The 20756-nt window shown below is 37.2% G+C and overlaps 1 protein-coding gene across 1 annotated transcript in view; it reads left to right on the top strand.

Annotated features, from left to right (window-relative positions):
• The window catches only part of LOC127853742 (N-alpha-acetyltransferase 25, NatB auxiliary subunit-like), a 96417-nt gene that overhangs the window by 17706 nt on the left and 57955 nt on the right, over positions 1 to 20756 (top strand). Inside the window, exons 5-12 of the mRNA XM_052388489.1 lie at positions 1409 to 1508; positions 2273 to 2353; positions 4780 to 4891; positions 5333 to 5422; positions 10632 to 10789; positions 11931 to 12043; positions 12841 to 12909; positions 14159 to 14294. Coding sequence (XP_052244449.1) covers positions 1409 to 1508; positions 2273 to 2353; positions 4780 to 4891; positions 5333 to 5422; positions 10632 to 10789; positions 11931 to 12043; positions 12841 to 12909; positions 14159 to 14294 — 859 coding nt within the window. The remainder of the gene's footprint in view (positions 1 to 1408; positions 1509 to 2272; positions 2354 to 4779; positions 4892 to 5332; positions 5423 to 10631; positions 10790 to 11930; positions 12044 to 12840; positions 12910 to 14158; positions 14295 to 20756) is intronic.

Raw genomic sequence — 20756 nt, 5'->3', positions numbered from 1 at the left:
CGGGCGGCGGGCGGAAGGCATCACTTTGTCCGGACTCTAATTCAAATTGTATTCATCCGATCTTCACCAAACTTGGTCAGCAGTTGCATCTAGTTGATATCTAGGCCAAGTTCGAATATGGGTCATGCCGGGTCAAAAACTAGGTCATAGGGTCAATAAGTGCATTTTCAAAGGGGCCACTTTGTCCGGACTCTATTTCAAATTGTATTCATCCGATCTTCACCAAACTTGGTCAGCAGTTGCATCTAGTTGATATATAGGCCAAGTTCGAATATGGGTCATGCCGGGTTAAAAACTAGGTCATAGGGTCAATTAGTGCATTTTCAACGGCGCCACTTTGTCCGGACTCTAATTCAAATTGTATTCATCCGATCTTCACCAAACTTGGTCAGTAGTTGCATCTAGTTGATATCTAGGTCAAGTCCGAATATGGGTCATGCTGGGTCAAAAACTAGGTCAAAGGGTCAATTAGTGCATTTTACTTTGTCCGGACTCTAATTCAAATTGTATAAATCTTATCTTCACCAAACTTGGTCAGTAGTTGCATCTAGTTGATATCTAGGCCAAGTTCGAATATGGGTCATGCCAGGTAAAAAACTAGGTCATAGGGTCAATTAGTCCATTTTCAACAGCGCCACTTTGTCCGGACTCTTATTCAAATTGTATTCATCCGATCTTTACCAAACTTGGTCAGTAGTTGCATCTAGTTGTTATTTTCTTAATTCAAGCCATGTGCGTTTAACCATCAGAATATACTCTATAAGGAAATATCCCCATATGATAAATGATAATGAAAAAGTCTTAATTATGCATTCACACATGTTAGTACCTATGACAAAACATTTCAGTCAACACCACAAGTAAAAAACCTGCTAATCATGTTCAAACCTTGATTACTATGTGATGTGGTGTCATGAAATGGTATAAGTAATAAAATGTAATAATTCAGACCCAATCTTTATATTACTGTGCAAGATTTGATTTAGAAATGAATGATGACCAACATATTGTGAACTTTTGCATTGGTAGAAGCATGATCAATGGATCATGCAATAAGCCAATTATCATTTTTCAAAAAATCAAAGTGTGTTCACAAATGAGATGTAGAGGAATATAAGATGCAGGTATATTTTATCAGGATAGAAGTTACATCTTATACTCTTGAAAATACTATTTGTATAATGTGTGTAATGTGAACATGGGTCTTATTTGATATGCTGCAAGTACATGTAAGTTCCATTCCAGCCTTCACATCTGTGCAGTGTGGTCAGGAGCTACCTTTTTTGCTGGTTTGGGGCTACGCTGGCCACCTAGGGCAATTTACATAGACCACATTTTCGCATGACGCGGCTCATATAATGGCTGGTCATGGCTTAATTAACATACAACATTGATTGTTTTATATAAGGCTCAAAATTCACCTGACTTGGCAAAGAAGATGTTCCTTCCACTGGCCGAAAGGATGACAAAGAAGTTTGTTGATGAAGACAAGATTGAAGCAGAAGCAGGTAAAAAGGTTCCTAACACATTTGTAGTACAGCATGAAATGAAACCTTCATTTGGCACTTCTTTGTGAATTTTATGTATGCTGATCCATAACCTATTTAATTTTGTTTTGTGAATTGGTCAGATTAAGTTAGAACTTTGAATGAAGAGCTATACCAAATACTGTTGTTTTTAGGATTTTTTGTTATTTCTGCCATGGAAGTGTTTCATACCCAACAGTTTTAGAATGGTTACCAATTTCAGTTGTTATCCCCCGTCTTAGGCGGAGGGATATTGTTTTGGTGTTGTCCGTCTGTCCTTCCGTCCGTCTTTCCGTCCGTCCGGAACCATATCTTGGAAGTACTTTGGCGGATTTCATTGAAACTTGATATGGGTATATATATGGATTAGAGGATAATGCACGCCAAATGGCATTGTACACCATCTGTTAATAACAGAGTTATGGCCCTTTGTATCTTGAAAAAATACTTTTTTTGTGTGTCTGGAGCCATATCTTGAAAGTGCTTTGGCCGATTTCATTGAAACTTGGTATGAGTATATATATGGATAAGAGGATGATGCATGCCAAATGGCATTGTACACCATCCGATAATAATGGAGTTATGGCCCTTTGTATCTTGAAAAAATGCTTTTTTTGAGTGTCAAATATAACACTTTTGTGTCCAGAAGCATATTGGCGGGGGATATCAATTCAACGAATTTGCTTGTTTTAAATGATATCACTGTTTATTCTTATTTATAACAGCGTGTAAATGATATATTTCAGAGGTGCAGATGTATTTAATTATTCTAGAACACTCTGAAAAATATGAAGAAGCATTGGAAGTTTTACAGGGACCTCTCGCAGGTGATTTTTGTTTTTATGTTTAATATTGTTCATGCCACTGATACCATCTGTCAAGTGTTTTTAAAGGCAGTTTTCTAAGTACTCGGAAACATCTAGCCATTTGCATGTCTATTTGTCAGCACTATGTTAATTAAAAATGCCATGTTTTGTTTAACATCACTCAAACTTCAATACATGTACTTGCATGGATGTTGTGTTTGAACAAGATCAACACTTCCACATCACCTGATATCATTTTGACCTTGACATGGACTTACACTTATTATTGGTTAAAACTACAATTGCATTTGTAGAATAATGATGGCAATCATATGCAACATGTGTGGATGGCAGCACAAATAATTTTGTGACAGCAGAATAATAATGTATGCAACATGTGTGGGTGGTAGCATAAAATATGTTGATGACAACATAATAATAATGTATGCAACATGTGTGGGTAACAGCATAAAATCTGTTGATGACAACAGAATAATAATGTATGCAACATGTGTGGGTAGTAGCATAAAATCTGTTGATGACAACAGGAAAATGATGTATGCGCCATTTGAGGGTAGCAGCATCAAATCTGTAGATGACAACAGAATCATACTGTATGCACCATTTGTGGGTAGCAGCATAAAATCTTTAGATGACAACAGAATAATAATGTATGCACCATTTGTGGGTAGCAGCATAAAATCTGTAGATGACAACAGAATAATAATGTATGCACCATTTGTGGGTAGCAGCATAAAATCTGTTGATGACAACAGAATAATGATGTATGCACCATTTGAGGGTAGCAGCATAAAATAATTTGGTGACCAGTCGAGACGCTATATTTTAAGTAATTAGGAATTGCTGTATGTTAAAATTTCCATATATTAAAGAGGGAAAGGTCACTGCTTCTTACTCATACTTCATGAAACTATGTCAGAAGTTTAGTGTGACAATATCTTATACAAGTTCAAACATCATGGGTCAAGTGCATCAAAAAATAGCTCATCAATTAAAATGTACGAAGAACCTTGTTATCTTTGTAGACGCCTTAGTACTCAATATTGATGATATTTGGTCTGCATGTTTATCTTGACAATCTCTAAGCCAAGCTTGTATCTTTGTCATATTTTTCAATCTGGGTCAGATTGGGTCATAGACTTGGTCAGCGGCTCAAGTCTTTGACAAGATGTGTACTTTGAACTCATGTGAGCGATTTAGAGCCATCATGGTCATACTTGCAGGGCAATGGATAAGATTTTTTGTGAATAAGTTTTCATTACAAGCTTTTTGTGACAATGAGTTTTTTTTCCTAAAAGCAATTAGTCAATTAGTTTTATTACAATTTATTAAAAACTTGCATAATATATTTCTGGATCAGATGAGCACTTCAATTTAGGTATTGATAATTCTCAGCAATACTTTTTCTGTCATTATAAATTTACAGTGTCAATGGTTGTATGTCAATATATGTATTAATTGTATATTGACAAATGGATGATGATTAGTCATTTTGTCTCAACCAGTTTCAACACTCCTACTTTTGAGTCTCAGAGCACACTCATATTTCCAAACCCTCCCCATCAATGACAAACCAGTGGAAGTCATGATGTTATTAGTTTTTATGCCCATGGATCGAATGATCAGGGGCATATTGTTTTTGGCCTGTCTGTTTGTCATTCTGTCCCAAAACTTTAACCTTGGCTAAAGTTTTGCGATAACTTTTGCATATATTGAAGATAGCAACTTGATATTTGGCATGTTTGTGTATCTCATGAAGCTGCACATTTTGAGTGGTGGAAGGTCATGGTCATCCTTCAAGGTCAAAAGTAAACAAATACAATCCAAGGGAAGTAATAAGCTTTAAAAGGGAGATTATTTCTAAACCCGCCAAATGATATATTGAAATTTTATTTCAAAGCGGCGCAATAGGGGGCATTGTGTTTCTAACAAACACATCTCTTGTTCAAACATGGAATTACTGTGGTGTTTTGAGCCAAATATTCCAGAATCTGTCACTACCTGCGTTATTAAATCTAATAATATACTATTCATGAGGTCTTTTCTCGACAGTTCAGGTTGGGGAAAAATTGTAAAATATTGAGGGTGCACACCATTAATGAAAGTTTAGTAACCTGTCCGCAATAGCAGATATTTTCTCTTACATTTTACTTTTTGTATCAACACCACCTCAAATCTATGTCTATATAAACTTACTGAAAACTTGAAGGCCCCACTAATGGTCAAAATTCAAATTATACATGGTAAAGAGGATATGGTTAAACTAAAACGACAAAGAATCATATGCAATTCGTTTTTCCATTTACATAATTGTTTTCTGCCTAATAGATTTTTTATGGCAATATGTTTTCTGTCAAAATTCAAATATAGTAAAAATGATAGAACAAACCTTATCTGTTGGCCTTTACTTGTTTGTTTTGTTTCAGCTAAACTCATGAGTGAGTTGGACTTTAAGGAGACAAAGATGGCAGAGCTGTTTACCCGATTGAAGAACTGGCAGAAATCCAACACAGCATACAAGCAACTGCTCTGCAAGAAGTATAAACTTATAAACATAAAAATCTTGTATGTCTACTGCTTGTCTGTCCAATGCTTGTATCCGAATCACTTAACAAAGTTTACTAGTGATTCAGAGGACAAATTGTTCTGATAAGTCTTAAAAGGTGTATTGTACTGTTAATTTCAAATAACCTATTTATAAATATTTAATCTGTTTTTATTATCCCCCACCAGAGGCAAAGGGATATTGAATTGGCATTTTCTGTCTGTTCTTCTGTCTGTCAAAAAATGTTGTAAGGGCTATATCTCAGAAACTATACAAGATATCAATATGAATCTTCATGGGTGTATATATATCAAAGGTGAGAATCATAACCCTAAAAAAGCATACAGTTAATATTTTTAAATTACTAAATTCACTGACAGTTATTCAATTTGACAGAATTAATCAGGGGCTTGCATATATTTGCCTATTTTCAGTCCAGATCATATTGGTTGGTGGAAGGAGTACATACGCTCCACAATTGAACTTTCAAGATCTACAAAAGACTTGGATATTATGGTGAACAGGTAACATAGCATTCATATTTTCTACTTTTGATGCCTGGCCTGTTTAGAAATATTGCAGCCAGTATGTTGAATCTAAGGCTACATTTATAATTTGTCCCTTGATAGCTTTCAGAGCGTATCATCCTTTTTGACACATATGCTAACCGGAACTAGTTTTAAGGGAGGAATAAGGAAACTTATTTAAGACAATACTAGAAATAAACCATGGATGAAATTGTGTATGATTTTTATTACTCAATCAAAATTTTTAGCCGGATTTTTTTCGAAAAAATCTCGGCTTATAGATTGATGTTGTCGGGCGGGCGGGGTGGCGGCGTGCTCGAAAATGTTAAAGTTCTTATTTCATGGTATAACTTTGGTATGCTTGGACCTAGAGTCTTCAAACTTGACATGAAGGTTGGCCAGGATTAACAGATGACCACTGGTCATTTCAAGGTCATTCATTTGAAGGTCAAGGTCACTGTGACCTTCAATATAAAAAATGTTAAAGTTGTTATAACTTTGGTATGCTTGGACCTAGAGTCTTGAAACTTGACATGAAGGTTGGCCATAACTAGTTAGTAACCACTGGTCATTTCAAGGTCATTCATTTGAAGGTCAAGGTCACTGTGACCTTGAATGTAAAAATGTTAAAGTTCTTATTTCATGGTATAACTTTGGTATGCTTGGACCTAGAGTCTTCAAACTTGACATGAAGGTTGGCCAGGATTAACAGATGACCACTGGTCATTTCAAGGTCATTCATTTGAAGGTGAAGGTCACTGTGACCTTCAATATAAAAATGTTAAAGTTGTTATAACTTTGGTATGCTTGGACCTAGAGTCTTGAAACTTGACATGAAGGTTGGCCAGAACTAGTAAGTAACCACTGGACATTTCAAGGTCATTCATTTGAAGGTCAAGGTCACTGTGACCTTGAATGTAAAAATGTTAAAGTTGTTATAACTTTGGTATGCTTGGACCTAGAGTCTTGAAACTTGACATGAAGGTTGGCCAGAACTAGTAAGTAACCACTGGACATTTCAAGGTCATTCATTTGAAGGTCAAGGTCACTGTGACCTTGAATGTAAAAATGTTAAAGTTCTTATTTCATGTTATAACTTTGGTATGCTTGTACCTAGAGTCTTCAAACTTGAAATAAAGATTGGCCAGTACTAGAAGATGACCACTGGTCATTTCAATGTCATTCATTTGAAGGTCAAGGTCACTGTGACCTTAAATGTTAAAATGTTAAAATTGTTATAACTTTGGTATGCTTGGACATAGAGTCTTCAAACTTGACATGAAGGTTTGCAAGCACACTTAGATGACCACTGGTCATTTCAAGGTCATTCATTCTAAGGTCAAGGTCACTGTGACCTTGAATGTAAAAATGTTAAAGTTCTTATAACTTTGGTAGGTAAAAATGTTAAAGTTCTTATTCCATGTTATAACTTTGGTATGCTTGTATTATTTCATCTAAGTTTATTTTCTTACATTTGATAATGAAATTGATGGAAACTTCAAACAATATGTTACTAATTTGCTAATAAAAAAATTGAGATCAAACTTTCCTAATTGTCAATTCAAGTTCATATTTGTGACCTTAAATGTTATTGTTGTTCATGTATATGCATGCATTCAAAACATAACACAAGGTTTGCTCATGCCTTGAAAAGTACTTACATTTCATTTTGACCTTTGAACAATATTTCAGTAATTTAAGTATTGCATTGACAAAAACACGAAAGGTACTTTCCTGTCATTTAAATCAAAAATCCGGCTTCAATGCGGTCATCTCCGACCGCGGAACTCTTGTTATATCTTTCAAATGCCCAGTCATGGTGGTCAGTGTTGATTCTCAATATTATTACAAGAAGTTAGTCAAGTGTAAATTTGAGGTCACAGGGTTCCCAGCCAACCTGGAAATCAGGGAAAATCTGGAAAAAGGCTTTCACTTTATCTGGTCAGGGAAAATTTGAGAAAAGTTCATTAAATCAGGGAAAAATCAGGGAATTTTGTTTGGTCAGACTTTTTTTACTTGTGTCGAAAAGTCCATATTTTTAAAACAGCAATAATTCATCTGTTTGGCTATGGTGGCTTTGTAGTATACATATAGCATAGTGTACTACATGTATTAGTAAATACCTACTTCTTTCTCTCTTTTTCTCTGTTTATATAGCAGCTGTGATGCACCTATATATATTTATTGGGGGTGTTTAAAACAAGAAATAGGTCGAAATTATGATCCTGGAATTTTTATTTTCAATCAGGGAAAAATCAGTGACAAATCAGGGAATTTTTTCACACCAAAAGCTGGGAACCCTGGGTCAACAGATTTACCACTATTTGAAAGTTATTAAAATCTTATTTGATTCAAGACTGTGTACCCATTTTCTACATATTAACTGTTACAGAAGCTTAAATCTATCCACATGTTCTGTCTGCTTGTGATCGTTTGTAGTGGGATTTGATGTGTATTAATTTGATATTGCAATAATATGTTCTTAGTGGTATTACCCCTTCAGTGCTTTTAAGCTGGACTATCATATATCAAATATATATAGTGGAGCTATCCTACTCACGTCGGCGTTCAGTGCCGTTAGCGTGCAAATGTTGAAGTTTTCGTACTACCCCAATTATTTTCATTGTCCCTTGACATATTGCTTTCATATTTTGCATAATTGTTTACCAACATGACCGCAACCTATAAACAAGAGCAGACAACTCTATCAAGCATTTTGTCATAATTATGGCCCCTTTTCCACTTAGAATATGCAGCAAATGTTAAAGTTTGCGTACTACCCCAAATATTTTCAATGTCCCTTGACATATTGCTTTCATATTTTGCATACTTGTTTACCATCATGACCCCAACCTATAAACAAGAGCATACAACTGTATCAAGCATTTTGACAGAATTATTGCCCCTTTTATACTTAGAATAAGCATATTATTGATAAAGCTATGTTAAACTTTGCGTACTACCCCAAATATTTCCTATATCCTTTGACATAGTGCTTTTATATTTTGCATACTTGTTTACCAACATGACCCCAACCTATAAACAAGACCAGACAACTCTATCAAGCATTTTGTCATAATTATGGCCCCTTTTCCACTTAGAATATGCAGCAAATGTTAAAGTTTGCGTACTACCCCAAATATTTTCAATGTGCCTTGACATCTTGCTTTCATATTTTGCATACTTGTTTACCATCATGACCCCAACCTATAAACAAGAGCATACACCTGTATCAAGCATTTTGACAGAATTATTGCCCCTTTTATACTTAGAATATGCATATTATTGATAAATCTATGTTAAACTTTGCGTACTACCCCAAATATTTCCTATATCCTTTGACATATTGCTTTTATTTTTTGCATACTTGTTTACCAACATGACCCCAACCTATAAACAATAGCAGACCACTGTATCAAGCATTTTGACATAAATATGGCCCCTTTTACACTTAGATAATTGAACATTTTGCTTAAATTGCCATAACTTCTTTATTCATGATCACATTTTATTATTACTTTGACAAAACAACACTTACCCCACCCCACATTATACCCGCCTATCACCCCCCCCCCCCCCCCCCCTCCTACCCCCCAACCTCCCCCCCCCCATAAAAAAAAATATTTTTTATTTTTATTTTTTTATTTTTGAAAGATTGTCTAATAAATTATTGAATATCAACAATTTCCCCATTATGGCTTACGTTATACTGTCAAGCACTCGAATAGTTGAGCGCGCTGTCCTCTGACAGCTCTTGTTTATACCCCCCTTCGAAGAAGAGGGGGTATATTGTTTTGCACATGTCGGTTGGTCCGTCAGTAGGTCCGTCCACCAGATGGTTTCCAGATGATAACTGAAGAACGCTTAGGCCTAGGATCATGAAACTTCATAGGTACATTGATCATGACTGGCAGATGACCCCTATTTATTTTCAGATCACTGGTCAAAGGTCAAGGTCACAGGGACAACAAACGTATTCACACAATGGCTGCCACTACAACTGACAGCCCATATGGGGGGCATGCATTATTTACAAACAGCCCTTGTTTTTAATACCTTTTTGGGTATTGGACATGGGTCCATACCAGTAGATTTGAAAATATCAAATGAATTATAAAATCTCAATGTTTAGTAAAACAATTTTTTTATTTTTTTTCATGCTCCCCCAAAAAAAATTGGGGGGGAGCATATAGTTGCCGCTTTGTCTGTCCGTGCGTGTGTCCGTCCGTCTCTGCACAATATTTGTCCGGGCTATTTCTCAGCAATTAATGACCGGAATTCAATTTAACTTTATGGGAAGCTTCACTACCAAGAGGAGATGTGCATATTATCAGCCGGTTCTGGTGGGATGATTTTTATGCTCCCCCAAAATAATATAGTCGCCGCTTCGTCTGTCCGTGTGTGCGTCTGTCTGTCTGTCCGTCCGTGCAAAATTTTTGTGCGGGCTATTTCTCAGCAACTAATGACCGGAATTCAATGAAACTTAATGGGAAGCTTCACTACCAAGAGGAGATGTGCATATTATCAGCAGGTTCTGGTCGTATGATTTTTCACAGAGTTATGGCCCTTTGAAATTTTCTATAAAAAATTCTTGTCCCCCCAACTACTGTGCCCTCAAGACGTTTCCTTTTATCTGAATATATAGTGCAATATTGTGACCAAAAAAACCTTTGGGGAGCATCACCCGTCTCCGACGGTTTCTTGTTCACAGAGTTATGCCCCTTTGAAATTTTCCATTAACTGTACATATAGTGCAATTCTTGTTCTCCCAACTTCTAGACGTTTCCTTTTATCTGAATATATAGTGCAATATTGTGACAAAAAAAACTTTGGGGAGCATCACCCGTCTATGACGGTTTCTTGTTCACAGAGTTATGGCCCTTTGAAATTTTCCATTAACTGTACATAGAGTGCAATTCTTGTCCTCCCAACTTCTAGGCGTTTCCTTTTATCTGAATATATAGTGCAATATTGTGACAAAAAAAAACTTTGGGAAGCATCACCTGTCTCCGACGGTTTCTTGTTTTTTTGTTGGTTTGGGGAGGGAAAAACCTTTAGGAATTTTAGGCAGTTGTTTGGAGAAAAAAAACGTTTTGGGAAAAGTATATATGCGGCTGCTGAAATATAACTCTATAATTGGAAAAATGTACATGTGATTGAAGAGTATCAAGAGGTCAATGGAGTTATTATTTCCTGCTTTTATCAGCGAAGTAGAGGTCGACAACACACTTGAGAATGCTCTCAGCTTCATAGAGTCGTGCCGCAGTGGGCTGGAGGACAGGTACCAATGCAGGGGTCCCTTCCTGGCGCAACTGGAGCTCATAAAGCAGTGCCAACATGCGGGCATCAAGTGGACAGAATATGGTGAGAAATTCGGGAGTTATGGTGGTGTCCAGTGCACAAGAACAAAATATGGTTTAAACTTGGACATTAAGCTTTTTTCAAGAACAAGTGGACAAAATATGTTAGAAAAGTACAGTGAGACATTTAATCATGATGCATCTGTTTGCTCATGATGCATCTGTTTAAATGCAGGCTTTGGCAAGCACAGCCTCTTTGATTGACGTAGGCTTATCATATTTTAAGCTTACCGGAATTGTGTAAGTTGTAAGATATAAGATTTGTTACTTTGTTTGTTTGTACATAATATTTGTGTGTGTTAGCTTTAATTATAAAGGGGCATATATAGTTTCAGCTTTGTCTGTCCTTCTGAATTCTAACATTGATGGAACTGAGTTTGCATGTTTCTAAAATGAATGTCCCCGATAAGTGTTTCTGTCCTACTTGATGTCTTTCTGTAAATATCCTTATTTCCTTCCATCTAACACACTTCCTTGTCCACTTGAAATTTCAGACACCAATGATTAGAATTTTATTTAACATTTATACGCAACATCCTCAATTTGTAATGTTTGGCTGTCATTTGGGATTTAAAAAAATGCTTTTTAAGATTGTGAATAGGGCCACTGTGATCGAAGAGACCAACAAAAGACTCCATATCCCTATATGGTGAAAACTTGTCAGTACGTTCTGTCCTATGAGCTTTTAGGGAGATATTCCCATTGTATGATTATTGTGACACTTTCTATTGTGTTTTGCTTTCCATGTAAACTCTCATAAACTAATGACCCATATTGAAAGAAGTTTATTTGCCCTTTCCTTTTACTGTGGACATGCAAATGTTGTGGACAATTCTTGCACTTTGATAAATACTGTGACATTTTCAAATGCGTTTAACATCTGTTTCCAATCACAGAAACTTGATCAAAATTATGAAATATTGTTTGCAGGAATCCTTCAGGATGGCTTTAGGCATATTGTTGTGTTGTTTTGCTCTAGTCAGTTCTTAGAGAGATAATACCCCTAAAAATAATATTTTGTAAATACGCAATGAACAGATACATCAATAAAATTTCTTGTTTATTTCAGTAAGCAAATTTATTCTGAATAGTAAATGGTCTGTTTTTGCATGCAGCATGTGTAAGAATGTTGTCATATATTGTAGGAAATCCTGTGGCGCTATTGGATGGCTACTATGAGATGTTTGGAGACAAGTACTGTTGTTTTAGTGATATTCGAACATATCTGGAGATACTGAATGAAAGTGAACAAACCAAGGTATGCAGACTGGCTAGAGAAAAATGTGACAAGTCAGACAGAATACTTTGTAATAATTTCATTGCCAATATCTACATTTTTAGCTCGACTGTTTTGGGAGAAAACCCAAGGTATTGTCATAGCCAGCTCGCCGTCTGGCGTCTGCCGTCCCTGTGGTGCTAAAATCTTAACATAGGCTCTAAAATCAAAGTGCTTCCACATACAACTTTGAAACTTCATATGTAGATGCAAACCTTGGTGAGTTTTAACATGCCACACCCATTTTTGGGTCTTTAGGTCAAAGGTCAAGGTCACTTCTGACAAGCTTTCATTTATTCAAAACTGCACCCACCGCCAAGCGTTCTAGGAATCTGGATCATCTGAATGGCATGTGACAGACTTTGTATATAAAATAATGAGAATATTGATTTGTTAATTGATGAATATGCTAAAAGCAAAATGCTTGTAAATTCCTGAAGTTTGGTTGAAATACAGCCCTTAATTTACTAGTATTGACTCCTAAATGTGTGCACTGAATTTCTCTGAAACTGGATAGGTGGATTTTGGTTCAAACTCTCAACAGCTGACTGACCTTAATGTGTAGATGATTGTGAAGGAAGGTTTTTTTGGCTGCAGCCATGTTTGGCAGAATTATAGCTAATTGTATTTTTTTACCCATTGCAGAATATAGAGTGGATTTATCTGTGTTCAAACATGTGTCAAAAGGGCATCAATGTGTGTGCCACATTTCAAGTGTATAAAATGTTATAAATTGTGTATTAAATGTATACACGCTGAAAATTGCTCTTCTTTTTCAGCTGGCAGAGTTATTACTCAGTAAAAACAAGTACGCAAATGCAGATGGATCTTTGATATTTGTAGACAATGTAAGTTGATTGAAGGTTTTTATACTGACCATCAAAATTCATATGTAACAAATGTTGATTTTAGCAATTAAATAAAAACAAAAAACAATAACTCTACATCATCTTTTTTGGCTAGCTTTTTCAAAGAAAACGAGAGCTATTCCACCATGGGGTTGATGTTTGAGATAGATTGGCGTTTTTTAGCTCGACTATTATATATGAAATATATATAGTGGAGCTATCCTACTCACCCCAGCGTCTGCGTTTCTGTTCCGTTCCGTTAGCGTGCAAATGTTAAAGTTTTCGTACTACCCCAATTATTTCCATTGCCCCTTGACATATTGCTTTCATATTTTGCATACTTGTTTACCAACATGACCCCAACCTATATACAAGAGCAGACAACTCTATCAAGCATTTTGTCATAATTATGGCCCCTTTTCCACTTAGAATATGCATATTATTGATAAATCTATGTTTAAGTTTGCGTACTACCCTAAATATTTCCTATATCCTTTGACGTATTACTTTTATATGTTGCATACTTGTTTACCAACATGACCCCAACCTATAAACAAGAGCAGACCACTGTATCAAGCATTTTGACATAATTATGGCCCCTTTTACACTTAGATAATTGAACATTTTGCTTAAATTGCCATAACTTCTTTATTTATGATCACATTTTATTATTACTTTGACGAAACAACACTTACCTGAATACCACAATGGATTCCACCCAAACAATACCCCCACGCCCCTACCCAGAATCCCCCCCCCCCCCCAATTTTTATGTCCCCCACTATAGTAGTGGGGGACATATTGTTTTTACCCTGTCTGTTGGTTGGTTGGTTGGTTGGTCTGTTGGTCTGTTGGTTGGTTTGCAATAACTTTTGCAATATTGAAGATAGCAACTTGATATTTGGCATGCATATGTATCTCATGGAGCTGCACATTTTGAGTGGTGAAAGGTCAAGGTCATCCTTCAAGGTCAAAGGTCAAACATATGGGTCAAAATCGCTCATTTAATGTACACTTTTGCAGTATTTCAATATTCAAGATAGCAACTTGACACATTTTTGGGCATTTTTCAGGAATGGCTTGTTCAAACTTGAAAATTAAAAAACACAGATTCTTGTTACTAAAGCAAGCATAAACATTTATGTTATGGCTTATTGCAGTGTTTATGTCATAAAAAATTATTATATTGTTTGTCAGGATATTGTTTATTTACTCAATGATAATATGAACACCGATGTATTACATTCAGGTAAAACAAATGCAGCGACACATCACCTCGTTGCAGCTGCGACAGTGTTTAGGTTGCTATGGCAACCTGTCTAGCGAGGAGAAGCGCTCACTGGCTCATGAGCTGGTCCAACGCCACACCCAGGGAATACATTTTGGTATGGTTAGAGTTATTTGCACACGCAGGGTTTCGTTTCAAACGTAAAACATATAAACAAATGTATCTGTTTTTATATGGAATATTAACTTAAATTGTAATAGTAACATAATTTTGTATTTTCTCATGTTTGGTTGTAAAGACATCTAAGTGTTTTGTATTCCATGTGATTACATGAAGCCTGCGTAAATCAAGATGTGCAGATTGTTTACATATATGCTCTATGTTTGTTGAGTCATAGGTTATTTTCAAAAAGTGGTTACATCACAAATATTTTATAAATAAATGACTATGAATCATTAGGAATATAATTAATAACCTTTGGTCTTTATATTTGTTGCTTTTTAGCTCCACTGGCCAAAGGCCAGCGGGGCTTATGTCATGGTCCTGTGTCCGTCGTGCGTACGTGCGTTAACTTTTCCTTTAAACATCTTCTCTTAAACTAATGGTCCAATTCTGATGAAATTTCTCAGGAACCTGGGGTAAACCTCTTTAAAATTTGTTCAAATTATGCCCCTGGGGTCAAAGTTGACCCTGCCCCGGGGGTCACAAAATTGAAAATTTGCTTATATAAGGCCTATTTTGTGAAAATTTTCAAAATCTTCCGTCCATAACAATTGGGCCTAGGGCTATCAAAATTTGATATGTGGAGACATCTAATAGTCCTCTACCAAATTTGTTCAAATTATGCCCCTGGGGTCAAATTTGACCCTGCCCCGGGGTCCACAAAATTGAACATATGCTTATATAGGGTCTGTTTTGTGAAAACTTTACAAATTCTCTCGTCCATAACCATTGGGCCTAGGGCTACCAAATTTGGTTTGTAGTGGCATCTTATAGTCCTCTACCAAGTTTGTTCAAATTATGCCCCTGGGGTCAAGTTTGACCCTGCCCGGAGGGTCAAAAATTGAACATATGCTTATATAAGGCCTTTTTTGTGAAAACTTTAAAAATTCTCTTGTCCATAAACGTATGGCATAGGGCTACCAAATTTGGTATGTAGTGACATGTTATAGTTCTCTTCATAGTTGGTTCAAATTATGCCCCTGGGCTCAAATTTGATACTGCCCCATTGGTCACAAAATTGAATATATGCTTATAAAGTGCTTATTTTGTGAAAACTTTAAAAATGTCCTGTCCATATCCATTGGGCCTAGGGCTACCAAATTTGGTATGTAGTGACATCTTATAGTCCTCTACCAAGTTTTTTTAAATTATGCCCCTGGGGTCAAGTTTGACCCTGCCCAGAGGGTCACAAAATTGAACATATGCTTATGTAGGCCTATTTTGTGAAAACTTTAAAAATCTTTCTGCCCATAACTGTATGGCATAGGGCTACCAACTTTGGTATGTAGTGACATGTCATAGTTCTCTTCTTAGTTTGTTCAAATTATTCCCCTGGGCTCAAATTTGAAACTGCCCCGGGGGTCTCAAAATTGAATATATGCTTATAAAGGGCTTATTTTGTGAAAACTTTAAAAATCTTTATGTCCATAACCATTGGGCCTAGGGCTACCAAATTTGGTATGTAGTGACATCTTATAGTTCTCTACCAAGTTTGTCCAAATTATGCCCCTGGGGTCAAATTGGACCCTGCCCTGGGGGATCACAAAATTGAACATATGCTTATATAAGGCCTATTTTGTGAAAACTTCAAAAAATCTCTTTGTCCGTAACCATCGGGCCTAGGGCTATAAAATTTGGTATGTAGTGACATCTAATAGTTCTCTACCAAATTTGTTCAAATTTTATCCCTGGGGTCAGATTTGACCCTGCCCCAGGGGGTCACAAAATTGAACATATGCTTATATGATGCCTATTTTGTGAAAACTTTAAAAAAATTCTTGTCCATAACCATAAGGCCTAGGGCTACACAATTTGGTATGTAGTGACATTGTATAGTCCTCTACTTAGTTATACCCCCATTACCATCAGTAATGGGGGCTATATAGGAGTCACTTTGTCGGTCTGTTGGTCGGTCTGTCGGTCTGTCCCAAAATTTCATCCGATCTTCACCAAACTTGGTCAGAAGTTGTATCTAGTTGATGTCTGGGTGAAGTTTGAATATGGGTCATGCCAGGTCAAAAACTAGGTCACGGGGTCACTTAGTGTGTTTTAAACTGAAAGTTTGTCCGGATCATAACTATGTCATTTATCGTTAGATTTTAAAATGACTTGTTACATTTGTTCACCATCATGGGATGGTGTGTTGTGTGAAAAAAGTACGTCGATATCTCAAAGGTCAAGGTCACACTTGGAGTTCAAAGGTCAAATGCTTGTCCGGGCCATTACTTTGTCATTTATCGTGAGATTTTAAAATCATTTGGCAAATTTGTTCACCATCATTGGACGGTGTGTCGCGTGAAAGAATTACGTCGATATCTTCAAGGTCAAGGTCACACTTTGAGTTCAACGATCATAAATGAGCTTGTCCAGGCCATAACTATGTCATTCATTGTAAGATTTTAAATTGATATGGCACATTTGTTCACCATCATTGGACGGTGTGTTGCGCGAAAGAATTACGTCAATTTCTCCAAGGTCAAGGTTCAAAAATGGCCATAAATGAGCTTGTCCGGGCCATAACTATGTTGTTTATTGTGAGAATTTAAAATTATTTGGCACATTTGTTCACCATCATTGGACAGTGTGTCACGCGAAAGAATTACGTTGATATCTCCAAGGTCAAGGTCACACTTTGAGTTCAAAGGTCAAAAATGGCCATAAATGAGCTTGTCTGGGCCATAACTATGTTGTTCATTGTGAGATTTTAAAATAATTTGGCACATATGTTCACCATCATGGGACGGTGTGTCGCGCGAAAGAATTACTTTGATATCTCCAAGGTCAAGGTCACACTTTGAGTTCAAAGGTCAAAAATGGCAATCAATGAGCTTTTCCAGGCCATAACTATTTCATTCATTGTGAGATTTTAAAATCATTTGGCACATTCGTTCACCATCTTTGGACGGTGTGTCGCGCGAAAGAATAAGGTTGATATCTCCAAGGTCAAGGTCACACTTTTAGTTCAAAGGTAATACTGTCGGCTAATACTATGACTGATACTGTAATCGGGAACAAATAGAAGGAAAAACATCGTGTCATAGAATTTTATTTTTATTTGAATATTTTTAAAGTCAAGATAGCATGAACGTTTATATAAAGAAGCATATCAATAAAGCATGCACAGTACAACATAATTCAAGAACAAATATAAGGAAAAACATCATGGCATAAAATTTAAGTTTTATTTGAATTTTTTAAATAACGATATCAAAGTAATTTCGGTGGTGTCATCGCCTTTTAAACGCGATTTATGCTTCATTGTCGTCGTGGTTCAAGGTCACATACTTCTTGTTGAGGAAAATAATCTTGTCCACAAGATCACAGGTAAGTCTGTTCCTCAACTTGTTCACTATCAGTCCGGCACAAGAAAATATCCTTTCTGATGGAACTGATGTAGCTGGAATTCCGAGAAGACGTCGGGCTACTATGGCGATGCGAGGAAAGCGGCATTGATTCTGTTGCCACCAGTCAAGAGGTGATGCACACTCATCAGCTGGTTCCTGAAGGTATCGGCGTAGTTCGTCAGTCTGTGGTTTTGACGATTTTGACATCATGAAACTCAAACGGGGACGCTTGGACGGTGTTGGTTCACTTTCAGGGAGACGTAGAGGTATGTCATCCAGCCGGCCTTCTAAAGCCTCTTCTGCCTTGTGACGCTGCGCAGACGACAGGAAATCCAGATCCTTATAGCGGGGGTCTAGCAGTGCAGCAAGCACAGGCACAGAACTGCCTGTTTCAGTTTCCGTGGGACGGAACCGCCGATGTAACTCTCCTGCTTTGAGGTCTTTCACTTTCCTAACCACATCTGAGTCGAAGTCACCAATACGGAGAGTATTAGCAAGCATGCCACGTACAATCGGGTATATCTCACTACATGAGACATTCTTCTCTGTTGACATGTACGACGTTGTCTCTGTTAGGTCACTCAGAACAACACACAGCTCTGAAACAGCAATCCACTCATGGTCTCTAAGAGCCAGGTGCTGGTCTGCTTTCTTGGTAACCGCACTGTCCAGCATTATGTCTGACAAAACTCGGCGTTGTTCGTTCAGTCGAGACAGCATAGCGTGGGTGCTGTTCCAGCGAGTAACTACGTCCTGAACTAGCTCATGCCTAGGCAAGTTCAGTGATGTCTGGCGTCTCCTCATTTCAGCGGTGAGCGTTGTGGAGTGTTTGAAGTGCCCAACCAATTTACGGCACCTGCTTCGCACTTTGCTGACCGCTGGTATCTCCATGGCTGGTTTGATAGTCAGCTGCAGTGTGTGACCGAAGCAGCTAAGGTCACCCCAGTCACAGTTTTCGGAGGCACGCTCCATGTTGCGTGCGTTGTCATGTATGCACGACTCAATGCGATCTGTGATTCCGAATTCAGAGGCACACTCCTGTAGACAGATAGCAATATTGTCCCCAGTGTGTCGCTCCGGCATCGCGCGTGTCATTAGAACACTGGACTCCATCTTCCAATCTGTAGAAATGTGGTGTTCAGTGACAGTTAGATAACTGTCAGTTGCGTTCGACGTCCAGGTGTCCGTTGTTATAGCAACACTCTGCGTGGACTCCAAGCGTTTCACGAGGGAGTCCCTTTCGATGTCGTATAATTCAGATATTTCCAGCACGAATAGTATTTCGGCAAGGGATCGTGTAATTCGGAGCTATATACGAAAGCAACACTTTCAACCCTTTTGAATCTACAAAACTTAATGGGAGGTAATCAACCACAATCATATTCACAATCTTACTAGTAATCACATCACTAGAACACCCACTAACACCAACGCTACCAGTAGCAGTAAACTGTTTCATTGATGGCTGTTTGAGTTTATCACTTTCAAGTGAACCACGATGCTTAGAAGTGACATGATTCCACAGATTTGTAGTAGACCGCTCATATGTAAAACTAAGTTTACACACATTGCACGTTGCGGTCGTCTTATCCACAGACCGTGTAAAGTATTTCCATACTTCAGAAGGGGCTGATGGCATTTTCAGATTTGAATAATGATCCCTTGATGATTGTTTAATTTATATCATTTGTTACGTTTGAGTAATTCACATATTTTAATGTCTGGTCAAACTGTGATCACAAAAACTAAATTATTATTCGCAAGTCAATTGAAGCCCTTAATTGGCACCTAATTGACAAACAGTTCGGGCCCTTTCTTATAGTAAGTATATTGCATTTCGCGATTTGAGTAATTCACACATTTTAATGGCTGTACATACTGTGATCACAAAACTTAATTATTATTCGCCAGTCAATTGAAACCGTTAATTGGCACCCCATTGACAAACAACAGTTCGGGGCCTTTCTTAGAGTGTGTATATTGCATTGCGCAATCAACACTGATACGGGCCGCGTTATCAGTTTGACATGCAGAACGTCATGTCAAACATGTTAATCCCAAGTGATTTCGGGTGCTTTTTAGTAAGCGGCTCGCAGGTCATTAAATATTGGTGAAATTACGTTTGGAAAAAAAATGCGAATATGCGAATATCTTTTTTATCATTCGAATGCTGACCATTCAATCGAATATTCGAATAATTGTTCCATCCCTACTATAAATGATAATGGCAAAATAATTCTTTAAAATAAATTAGATTCTCTTGTTTTGTGAAGACAGCATGCACAATAGTCTGTGTCAATGCGGCACGTGGGGGTATATGTCACGTCTGTGACAAAGCTCTAGTTTGTTCAAATTATGCCCCAGGGGTCAAATTTGACCCTGCCCTGGGGGCCACAAAATCGATGATATGCTTATAAAGTGCCTATTTGTGTGAAAACTTGAAAAAATCTTGTTGTCCTTAACCATAAGGCATAAGGCTACCAAATTTGGTATGTAGTGACATCTAATAGTTCTCTACAAAGTTTGTTCAAATTATGCCCCTTGGGTCAAATTTGACCCTGCCCGGGGGATCACAAAACTGAACATACGCTTATATGGGGCCTATTTTATAAAAACTTTAAAAATCTTTCTGTCCATAACCATTGGGCCTAGGGCTACCAAATTTGGTATGTAGTGACATCTAATAAACCTCTACCAAATTTGTTCAAATAATGCCTCTGGGGTCAACTTTGACCCTGCCCCGGGGGGTCACAAAATTGAATAAATGCTTATAAAGCGCCTATTTTGTGAAATCTTTAAAAATCTTCTTGTCGAAAACCATTCAGACTATGGCTACCAAATTTGGTATGCAGTAACATCTTAGTCCTCTACCTAGTTTGTTCAAATTATGCGCTTTGAGTCATATTTTACCCTGAACTGCGGGTCACAAAATTGAACATTATATACGCTTATATCTTGCTTATTTTGTGAAAACTTTAAAAGTATTCTTGTCCTTAACTCTAGGACCTAAGGCTACCACATTTTGTATGTAGTGAGATATAGTAGTCCTCTAC

The sequence above is a fragment of the Dreissena polymorpha genome, chromosome 1, assembly GCF_020536995.1.
Source record: "Dreissena polymorpha isolate Duluth1 chromosome 1, UMN_Dpol_1.0, whole genome shotgun sequence".
NCBI classification, from domain to species: Eukaryota; Metazoa; Mollusca; class Bivalvia; order Myida; family Dreissenidae; genus Dreissena; species Dreissena polymorpha.
The sequence above is the reverse complement of the archived record's forward strand: the minus strand, read 5'-3'. Positions and strand labels throughout refer to the sequence as shown.